The sequence below is a fragment of the Myotis lucifugus genome, unplaced genomic scaffold (genome assembly GCF_000147115.1).
Source record: "Myotis lucifugus unplaced genomic scaffold, Myoluc2.0 scaffold_555, whole genome shotgun sequence".
Classification (NCBI taxonomy): domain Eukaryota; kingdom Metazoa; phylum Chordata; class Mammalia; order Chiroptera; family Vespertilionidae; genus Myotis; species Myotis lucifugus.
In genome coordinates this window covers 95,471-105,429 of record NW_005871603.1, presented here as the reverse complement: position 1 = coordinate 105,429, position 9,959 = coordinate 95,471, and the positions used below count along the sequence as shown (strand labels likewise).

The following is a 9,959-nucleotide window of genomic DNA, read 5'->3' as shown; positions in this document are numbered from 1 at the left end:
CACTCTGCCCCGCATCTCAGACTGGGCTCTTCCCTTCCTCCATCCCTCCCTCCTCCCCTCACTCACCCCTCTTTCTCTGACGCCTGCAGCCCCTGCCATAGCCAGGCTCCAGTTCTCTCTCTCCCTCTCCCTCCCTCCCTCTTGTCTCCCTCTCCTCCTCCCTCTCTCCCCGCGACACGCCGCCTCCCTCCCACCTCCCTCCCCTCTCGGCTCTGCAGCATTCGCCCGCCGCAGCTCCAGCCGCGCCCGCGCCTCCCGGCCTCCGCAGCACCCGCCGCCAGCACCATGGCCAGCACCATGTCCGGTAGGCGCCTTGCCCGGGGCTTCCCGGGACTGCAGCGGGTCTCAGCGGAGGCCGTTGTCTCGCTTCGCCTGGTGCTGGGGCCAGTTGTGGACTGTTTTCTCATCTCGGACCCACGCACCGCAAGGACGCAGGGCGCGGCCGGGCCGAATCCGCAGGAACCGGGGTTCAGGGGTCCCGGGTTGGGGCGACCCCGTGCCCCAAGGGATTGCGACTCGGGTCTGGCGGGTGTGGCCCGGGGAACGGCCTGGGCGAGGGCGTCGCGGTACCAGGCCTGGCAGCGGGGGGCTCCCAGGAGGTGGGCGCGCTTGCGGGTGCGGACCAGGTCCCCCGAGGTGCCCGGCGAGCGCAGACCCTGGTGAACTGCGCCTTCGGGAAAGGCGGGGTGGGGAGGGGAAGAGGGGCCCTTTGTGGGAGGCCGGGTCCAGGACCCGCGGGCCCAGCCCTCCCGGCGCCAACGGAGAGCTCCGAAAGGGGGGGCGGGGAGGGGGCTGGAGGGGACCCGCTGGAACCAGAGGGGCGGGGCTCGGACCTCGCATCGCTCCCCCTCCCCTCGCCGCTGCCTTCGCCGGGACCCCCCTCTGCGACACGTGCCACCGCGGGGCGGGGGGGGGGGGGGGGCACCGCCCTTTGCTTTGCGCAGCGGTTGAGAGGAGGGGCTGCCGCCGCTCCGAGCCTTCCGGCGCGGGGCCCGGCCTCCCTCTCCCGCCTTCCTGCCCACGCCCGCGCGGAGCTCGGCGGAGGGGCGGGCACCGGGCGTGGTGAGGTGGCCGCTGGGCACTTGCCAAACGCGGGGGACTGCCAGGGGCCCCCAGGAGCGAGGGAGCGGGGCTCGCTCTCCCCAGAGCAGTCTGCTCCCACCAGCAGCCCCAGGACCAGCTCCCTCTTGGCACTCGGCGGGGACCACGGGGACGGGCCGCCCCACTGCCGCCCTGTTTCCCTCTCGGACCAGGACCCGCACTCCCGCCACCCTTCCCTCCACCCTGGGGGCCGCCCGAGGTCCCCGCTCGGCTCCCCGCGGACCGGATTCTCTGCAGAGCTCAGCCCACCCGTGTGGGCCCGGCCTCCACCCCGGCCCTCCGCCAGCGACTCCAGTGCCCAGGTGACCCGTGGGAGGAGTGTGTGTCCCTGAGCACTCGCCTCCCACGCCGTCTGGGGGTCGGGTCCCTCTAGGCTTCCTCCGCACCTGCCTCTCGCTGACTTGCATGGAGATTGGGGACCAGCTTTGGGCAGAAAGAGTCCCTCCTCCAGCCAGGGCGGGTGGCCAGAGAGCTGCCCTGAGGGGCCCTGGTCCTGCTCCTCTCTGAGCCTGCGGGCGGGACCATGGCAGCCTCTTGTGGGGAGTACTTCTCAGCGTTTTCTCTCGCTCACCCTCCTTAGTGGTGAAAACCCTGCTCAGTAGGCCTCCTCCCCCTCCATCTGACAGGTAAGCAGCTGAAAAACCTCACCTTCCATGGCTGTCAGAGCTGTGCACAGACACCCTCTGACCCCAGAGCCCCCTGACCCCAGCCCTTTCTCGTTGCCAGATGTTGGGGCACCGCTGACCCTTGCTTGGTCCCTGGCGGCGGCCCGGGCCTGGGCTTTCCTGTTCTGCCGTCAGCGCCACCCTTGATAGAGTGTAGCTACAGGTGCGCTCACCACCAGCGCCTCCAGCCTTCAGCACTAGAGAGCAGGGCAGCCTGGCCCAGAGGGGGTTGCGTGAGGCCCCCAGTCAGTGTGGCCAAAATCAGGTTAAGTGAACTCCAGCTGTGGCTTCTCTGTGAAAGACATTGCTGACCTGACCGCAGCGCTGGCCTCCCGCTCACACTCACAGGTGGCTCTGCCTGGTCCCAGTGACCAGGGTGAAGAGTTGTCATCTGCAGGGGCCTCGCGGCCGCCACAAGGTTGATCGTAGCTTTCTCTTCCTGTGCAGACAGAAAGCTCCCATCCCCGGCCCCTATGGCCGCCTCTCCTGGCCAGTGTCGGTCTCAGGCACACGGCTCTCACAGGCTTGCAGACTCCTGCTCACTCCGCCTGATACAGTTCCTCAGGCGTGAGGTCTCCTGCCTGCTACTGAGCTCCTGGGCCTCCGTTCCCGTCTGGGGGGATGATAATGACAGCACCTCCCCTAGGCTTGTTCTGAGGGTCGAATGAGAGATTTCAGGACAGGCACTTGGCCTGATGCCTGGCAAGAGGAGAATGCCCCTCCATGTCAAGTAGTGTGACTGTTGTGGCCACATTTCCCAGTTTCCTGCCCAGAGAAAGGTGATTACACCAAGTCCCCCCATGTGGGGCTCCTGGCACTGTTGGAGGCAACTCTGACAGGTTAGAGAGGGGCAGCTTGGTGGCAACAAGTTCCACCTGTTGGGGAACAGTTAGCAGCAGCCCCCAGGGCCCTTCTAGGGGTGAGTGGGCATCTGTGGGCCACCTGGCCTCCCAGTTCTCCCCATAAGGCTCCCAACAAGAAAGTGCCATCAGAGACCTGGGCTTGTGACCAGGCTCTGATCCTGGCATGCTGTGTGACTTTGGGTGGGCCACTTGCCCTCTCTGGGCCTCCTTTTCCTCTGTACAAATGAGGCTGACAAAGGTGTCTGCCTGGCTGGCTGGTCTTGAGGGTCAGTTGGGAGAATGGGTGGGATTTTCCCCCTCCATAGGCACTGGTGTTGTTACCATGTGGCTACGTGCTGATTTGGTGCCTTCTAAATCTTGCTCATCTGGGATCTAGCCATCCAAAGCCCAATATGCATTTTATCAAATTTAACATTTGATATGAAGAGGAAGAGGGAGATGAAATCAATCCAGGTCATGGCAGAGGTTTGTTTGTATGACTTCCTGAAGCCAGGGATATGGAGGGAAGAGAAGGGTGCTGGTGAAGGGGAGACAAGGTCTGGTGCCTCGTGACCTCGAGGGGCTTCTGAGCTTGAGCTATGTCTGTGGAGGGGTGTCCTGGATGGGTCTGAGTCTTTATCTCTTCCCTCTGCAATGAGACATGACCTTTAAGCCCCTCCAGCTCTGAAAATACAGGTGTAACCTCCTGTCTTGCATGAGGCTAAGCTGGCCTCGTTCTCCAATTCCCCACGTGCTGGCCAGTCCCCTCTGGCATGTAGCCAGACCACAGAGCAGGGCTCACTCTCAAGTCCCTTCCCACTTGGCTTCATGAGGATCAGTTGACTGGAAAGGACTGGGATACACCAACCTGGGGAATCGCCATGACCATCAGACACTGAGCTGTGTCCCTGTTCGAAGCTGTAGGACACAGTCCCTCCATTCCCAGGTGGACACTCATCCCCTGGGCACGGCTGTGACCTATGAGAGCTCTGACCTGTCTCCAGCCCCCGGTCCCTGTCCTCTCCCTCCTGACAACGCAGCGCTCATGCCTGCCCATGCTCCCCGTCCTGCTCCCTGAATTGCTGCCAGCCGCCCCCCATGCTGAGGTGACAGTGACCTGAAAGGAAGCACCCCCTGGCATTTGTTCATGAACTTGTTCCTTCTCTTTAATGAATCTGCAGCTCCTTTTCCTGGGAAAATTTCAGGCTCAAGGCAGAGAGGAGCCAGAGCAGCTGTGAGGCCCCAGGCTCCTGGCCTGTAACATACACCCACACACAGGTTCTGAAAGCTCAGGATGGGAGACTGTGTGTGTGCCGGGTGGCAGGCGCTGGCAGGGTCACACAGAGTCCCCTCCTTCCTGTTCTCTCCCAGGCCCAGGGGTGCCTCCTGATCCAGGCCTCTCCGGAGACTCCCCCCCCCCCCCCCCCCGCTTCTTTCCTTCTGAGCTCAGGGCTGGCTACTCCCAGCCTCTCCCAGGCCGCTGTGCCTGGTGAGCCGGCTCTGCCTGGTCACATGTGCTGTGAGGTACCCCTCTGCCTCCTCTTTGAAATGAACTTTTAACAACACATACATGTGATACATGAATAGACAAGTCAGACCAAAATCCCCATTGAGCCCCCCACCACCCTCCTGGAGACAATGAGTAAGGTGTGTTTGCCCCACGCCCTCCAGGCGCCCAAGGCTTTCTATGATGAGGTCCAGGAGTCCTTCGTGGTCCCCTCACAGCCTCTGGGGCTCTCTCCAGAAGAGTCTAGGCCAGCGGTTCTCAACCTGTGGGCCGCGACCCCTTTGGGGGTCAAACGACCCTTTCACAGGGGTCGCCTAAGACCATCAGAAAACACATATATAATTACATATTGTTTTGTGATTAATCACTATGCTTTAATTATGTTCAATTTGTAACAATGAAATTGGGGGTCACCACGACATGAGGAACTGTATTAAAGGGTCGCGGCATTAGGAAGGTTGAGAACCACTGATCTAGGCCATCAGGGTATTCTGATCAAATAACCTCATTCCCTGTGCTGGCTGTGGGAGGACCTGCTCCCCAGGAGCTATTCCCTCAGACCAGGGTCTGATTGTTTCTATCCTGTGCCCTGTTTCAACACCAACACTCTTCTCACTTTTCTGTTAACTCAGTTTCAAAACATCTTGTGTGAAATTTTTAAAAAATATTTTTATTGATTTCAGAGAGAAGGGAGAGGGAGAGAGAGAGAAACATCAATGATGAGAGAGAATCCTTGATCAGCTGCCTCCTGCACACCCCACATGGGGGATCAAGCCTGCATGGTTGAACCATGACCTCTTGGTTCATAGGTCGACGCTCAACCACTGAGCCATGCAGGCCAGGCATCTTGTGTGAAATTTGATCAGAAAGTTTCTTGTCCATCTAAACCCTTGTCCAAATGTTGGTGTGCCCTTGGAGAGTGCTTAGGGGACTGTGCATCCTTTCCTTCATGGAAGCCAGACTCCCTCTCCCTGGAGTATGTCTCTGGTGTCACAAGGGTCTCTGAGCCTCCTAGACTTCAGGACTTGCTGGAGTGGCAATAAGAACACAGACCACCTGGAATTGTGCTTGAGGAGGTTTGGGAAAGTCACTGGAGTCACCTGGGCCCAGCGTCATCTTGGCTGAGTGGGGTGATAGTATTGGGCTTGCAAGATTGACTAATGTGTCTACTTTGAGGCCTGGCTTGCCATGAACACACCACAAATAGCTCAATTATTTCCATTCCAAGAGTGGGCACTTCCCCTTTCCCAACAGGGCTCAGGCTCAACTCTTTTTCTGTCTGGGAGGTGATAACTCCTACTTGAGGGCAATGGCTCTGCAAAGCTAAAGGGTGGGCTGTGGTGCTGAACGGACAGCTCCCGTCCTGTTGGCCCTAGATGGGCAACCAGAGCATCTGGTGAGTCCCGGGTTTAATGGAGTGACCACAATACTGTCAGGGTAAGTGGAGGGGGCAGAGATAAGGAAGTCTGTGGGCTTCACCCAAGTGTATAAGCTCCACTTCAGTGCCAGCCCAGTCCTGAGTGGTTAATGTTGTCAGGGGGCAAGTCCTGAAAAGGGGAAGTGGTATGGGGGATGGGTAGAGGGAGTGAGAGTTGGGAAAATACAACAGTGACAAAGAATCAGAGACACAGAAATATAAGAAGAGAGATAGTGACAGAGAGCCAGAAAGACAGAGGGATGAACGGAGACACAGACAGAGGGAGGGAGTGATCCAAAGAAAGAACAAGAGACAGAGACACAGCAATGCAGAGAGGGAGCCTGACAGACCAGGGCTGAGTGACAGGATCAGAGAGAACAATGCAGGTGACCCACAGGGAGGCATGTCCAAGGAAAGACAGCAGGTGGGGAGGGAGAGAAGAGATGCAGAGAGTCAGATGTGGGAAAAGAGAGAGCCAGATGACAGGCTCCCAGAGAGATGCACCAGAGGGAGGAGCCATGGGGGGAGATGGGGCAGGGAGGGCGGGGCTGCTCACCCGGCCTCCCACCCACAGCCTACAAGGAGAAGATGAAGGAGCTGTCCGTGCTGTCGCTCATCTGCTCCTGCTTCTACTCACAGCCACACCCCAACACCATCTACCAGTATGGGGGTGAGTGTGCCCACTCCCCATTCTGTGGCCTTTTGACCCCCTGGCTTGGCTGGCTTCTGGAGAGGGGTTTTGGGGAGAGGGGCTGGTTAGGGACTCAGGCCTGCAGGCCCTCCATGAGCAGCCACACCCTCTGGCTCAGGCCTCGAATTGGATGTGTGCTGGGAACCAGCCCCTTCACCCACCCCCTCTTGGCTGACCTTCCTGAAGCCCCAGTCTGATCTTGCCCTGCAGACATGGAGGTGAAGCAGCTGGACAAGAGGGCCTCTGGCCAGAGCTTTGAGGTCATCCTCAAGTCCCCTTCTGACTTGTCACCGGAGAGCCCTGTGCTCTCCTCCCCCCCCAAGAGGAAGGACACCTCCCTGGAGGAGCTGCAGAAGCGGCTGGAGGCAGCTGAGGAGCGGAGGAAGGTAAGGACCCCACATCTGGTCTGATGAAGGTAGCCAGGAGGTCTTGCTGGCCATGGACATGGTCCCCAAGGTGCAGGGTGCTCCAAACCGCTGCTTGGTGGTTGGCCTGGGGTGGAGAGTCCCATGGTTTCCTGGACCTCCTCCTGAGAGGTCAGCATGGGATGGGGGAGGAAGGACCCCCAACGGCAGTCAGCTGGAGGGAGACAGTAACCAGACACTGTTGCAGGGCCTTGGCCATGGCCAGGAGGGTCTGGTGGTGGCCCGGGGATGTGAGGCTGGACTGGCACCCTTCTCCTGGGCAAGGGAATGAGAAGGAAGGGCCTCCATGTGCTGGGGGCTGCACAACTAGACCTGTTGGGGGTTCAAGGGCTCTGGGAGAAGTGGGGAGTGAGCCTAGGCCCCTCCCTGCCCCTTCACCTCACACCAGCCCTTCTGAGGCTGAAACACACAGAAGAGGAATTGCTCTCAGGAGTGTGTCCTGGTACCCAAGCTCACAGGACAGGGGCAATGGCTCCATCTCCCTCACAGCAGGTCCCGTGAGACCTGAGATACCCGGAGTGACTGGCTTGTGGGAGGCAGAGGGCTCTAATTACCCCTGGGAGCTCAGGCTGTCCTTGGGGGCCACTGGGCAGCCCCTCCCCCAGAAGGGCCCAACACTGTGACACCAGCAGCCCAGGCTCCTCTCTCCAACTTAGCCTCTCCCCACATCCCTGGGAGCTGGCCACACTCCTAGCACCTCAGGAAGCTCAGCACCTGGCCCGTACCAAACGGCTCCTTTGTGCTCAGTGGGCAGAGGTTTGAGGAAGAGACAGGAAGGCTCAGTGATGGCCCACAAGTTTAGATTCCCTTTGCTCCTCAGCACTCTCCCAGCGCACCGCGGGCTTGGGCTTGGAGCGAGAAGAACGGAGGCTGCCTTGCCTAGGGCGCCCTCGGCCTAGCAGGCTAGCAGGGAGGGGGCAGCTCTGTGGCCAGGGGCCAGGGACAGAACGACGAGGTCTCTTGGGGCCTCGGAGCTTTCAGCGCTCAGGTCCCCGGAAGGCAGGCAAACCAGGAAGGAGGTCACCCTCCCCGAATCAGGACCGGGTAGGCGTGAGCTCCGCGAAGATGTGTGTCTTGAGGGCAGCAGGGCAGGGTGACGGGAGGGGTTGACGGGCCCTGGCGGGTCAGATGGCAGCGTCGCGGGCCAGGGGGCGGGGGTCTGGGCTGCGGGCGGAGCCGGGCCGCGCTCCACGCCCTCCAACGCGCCGCACAGACGCAGGAGGCGCAGGTGCTGAAGCAGCTGGCGGAGCGGCGCGAGCACGAGCGGGAGGTGCTGCACAAGGCGCTGGAGGAGAACAACAACTTCAGCCGCCTGGCGGAGGAGAAGCTCAACTACAAGATGGAGCTCAGCAAGGAGATCCGCGAGGCGCACCTGGCGGCGCTGCGCGAGCGGCTGCGCGAGAAGGTGCGCGCCCGGGCGGGGCGGGACCCCAGGCAGAGAGTGGGGGCCGCGGGATGGGTTCACCCGGCATTTGGGGGGACCTCCAGCAGTGGGCGAATGGAGAGCCATCATCTGGTCCTGCTGGGACACAGTCGATAGCGCAGTAATGAACGGACAGGCGTCACCTTTGAAGTGCTCTGAAGCAGCGCATCCGGATGTGAGCTAGGAGACGGGCGGAGCTGCTTTGGGTTGGGGGCCAGGGAAGTCCCCAAGGAGCCCCATCCTTTGGCGGGTTCCTGCCCAATGCACCACCAGCGCCCCACCGCCGGGTCCGTGCTTGGGGCCAGCCCAGGATGAGGCGAGGCCCTGACACTGCGGAGGGTGGGGAGGGGTGGGGTGGGGTGCGGGAGCAGGACCCCAGCTCACCACCCCCGCCTCGACCCCCGCAGGAGCTGCATGCCGCCGAGGTGCGCAGGAACAAGGAGCAGCGAGAGGAGATGTCCGGCTAAGGGGCTTTGAACACCACAGCGCCTGGATCCTGAGCCGAGACAAGAACACATTCGGGTTTTGTTTTTGTTTTGTTCAGCTCTGTCTAGATGAACATTTTGTTCCCGCTCCTCCCCTCTCCTCCCACACTCCCAGCTTTATGCTTCTCTTTCCGCACTCTGAGCTGTCCAGTCCCGGGGCAGCCGCTGGCCACGGCTCTCCTTGGAGGAGTCACGGGCGGGGTGGGGGTGGGGCACAAGGTCCCTCAGTTCAGGCACCAGGCCGGGTGGTGGCCGGGTCCCCCCTTGGCCGTCCTCTTAGTGGATGTGATGGTGACCAGCAGTGGTGGCAGGAACATGTAGGGCTTTATGCTGGGCAGTCCCACCCCTCCGCTGGGCACTGGCGGCAGGGTCCCTGCTGACCATCCTCTTGGCGGAGAGCAGGAGGGGACAGACTACAAGTCCTTGCAGGACCCAGAGCCGGTGCCTCAGATACCAGGTGGTTGCAGCCCCCAGAGCCCAGCTTCCTTCCTGCAGAAATGAATGGGGGCCCAGCCAGGGATCAGGGTGGAAGCTGATCCCCGGGGCTTAGGGGGAGGTAGGGACCCAGGCCTCCTCGTCCCCATCGAGATAGCCTCTGAGGAGGGATAAGCGAGGAGTGAGCCCAGCAATGTCTCCTGCAGCTTTGGTGGGACTCAGAGGGATGTGGAAAGGGAGCTGAAGGCTGAGTTTCTTTTAGCTGCGGCAGCTCTCATCGCGGAAGCCTAGTGTAAATGCACCCATCTCATCCTGTAGTGAAAGTGAACTTAAAAACTAAATCAAATGAGCAATTAAAGAAAAAACAAACTTGTGTGTTTAAGAAACAGTTGCACCGTCCCAGTGTCCTGCGTCTGTGGGTGGGGAATAGGCTTCGAGCTACAGCCTGTGTATGAAGGAGCTGCAACTCCCATGGAAGCCTGTTATCAAGCTTGTTTTACCACCACAATTAGGAGTAGTTCTAGTGACAATGGCAATGTTAAGAAATGAGTGTGTAAATGACACACAGCCCGTTTCCCCTTCAGAGCCCGGGAGCAAGGGGGTGGGGCCCCGGTGGCTGCTGGCCATGTCGGCACTCTGCCTGCATCTCCACAAGTGTCACCTCAGTGGCTGCACAATCACCTATTTATGGATGTACTAGGACTTTTGAGAAAACTTCTCCAACTTTTAGATTTCAGGGACCCTTTACAATCTTAAAAATTCATGGAGAACCTCCAAAGAGCTTTGTTGATGTGGGTTATATGAATCAACAGCTGTCACATTAGGAATTAGAACTCAAATTTAAAAAAATATTAACTCATTTAGAAATGACCCACCCAGGGACTCTTTCCCCCTCCCCACGTGGGAGTCTGTACTTGTTCAATAAATTTTTACCTTTGCTGTACCAAAAAAAAAGAAAAAGAAAAAAA

General features: G+C 59.8%; 1 protein-coding gene across 2 annotated transcripts; it reads left to right on the top strand.

Annotated features, from left to right (window-relative positions):
• The first annotated feature begins 260 nt into the window (after positions 1-260).
• Positions 261-9,945, top strand: STMN3 (stathmin 3). 2 transcript variants are annotated; one of them, XM_006104203.3, is made up of 5 exons: positions 261-304; positions 6,107-6,202; positions 6,434-6,609; positions 7,862-8,053; positions 8,479-9,945. In XM_006104203.3, the coding sequence occupies exons 1-5, from the start codon at positions 286-288 to the stop codon at positions 8,536-8,538; spliced, it is 543 nt and encodes a 180-aa protein (XP_006104265.1). In that variant the 5' UTR covers positions 261-285; the 3' UTR covers positions 8,539-9,945. The 2 variants fall into 2 exon arrangements, with proteins under 2 accessions (XP_006104265.1, XP_023601318.1); XM_023745550.1 differs by lacking the exon at positions 261-304 and having other exon boundaries at positions 5,993-6,202.
• Positions 9,946-9,959: the final 14 nt, after the last annotated feature.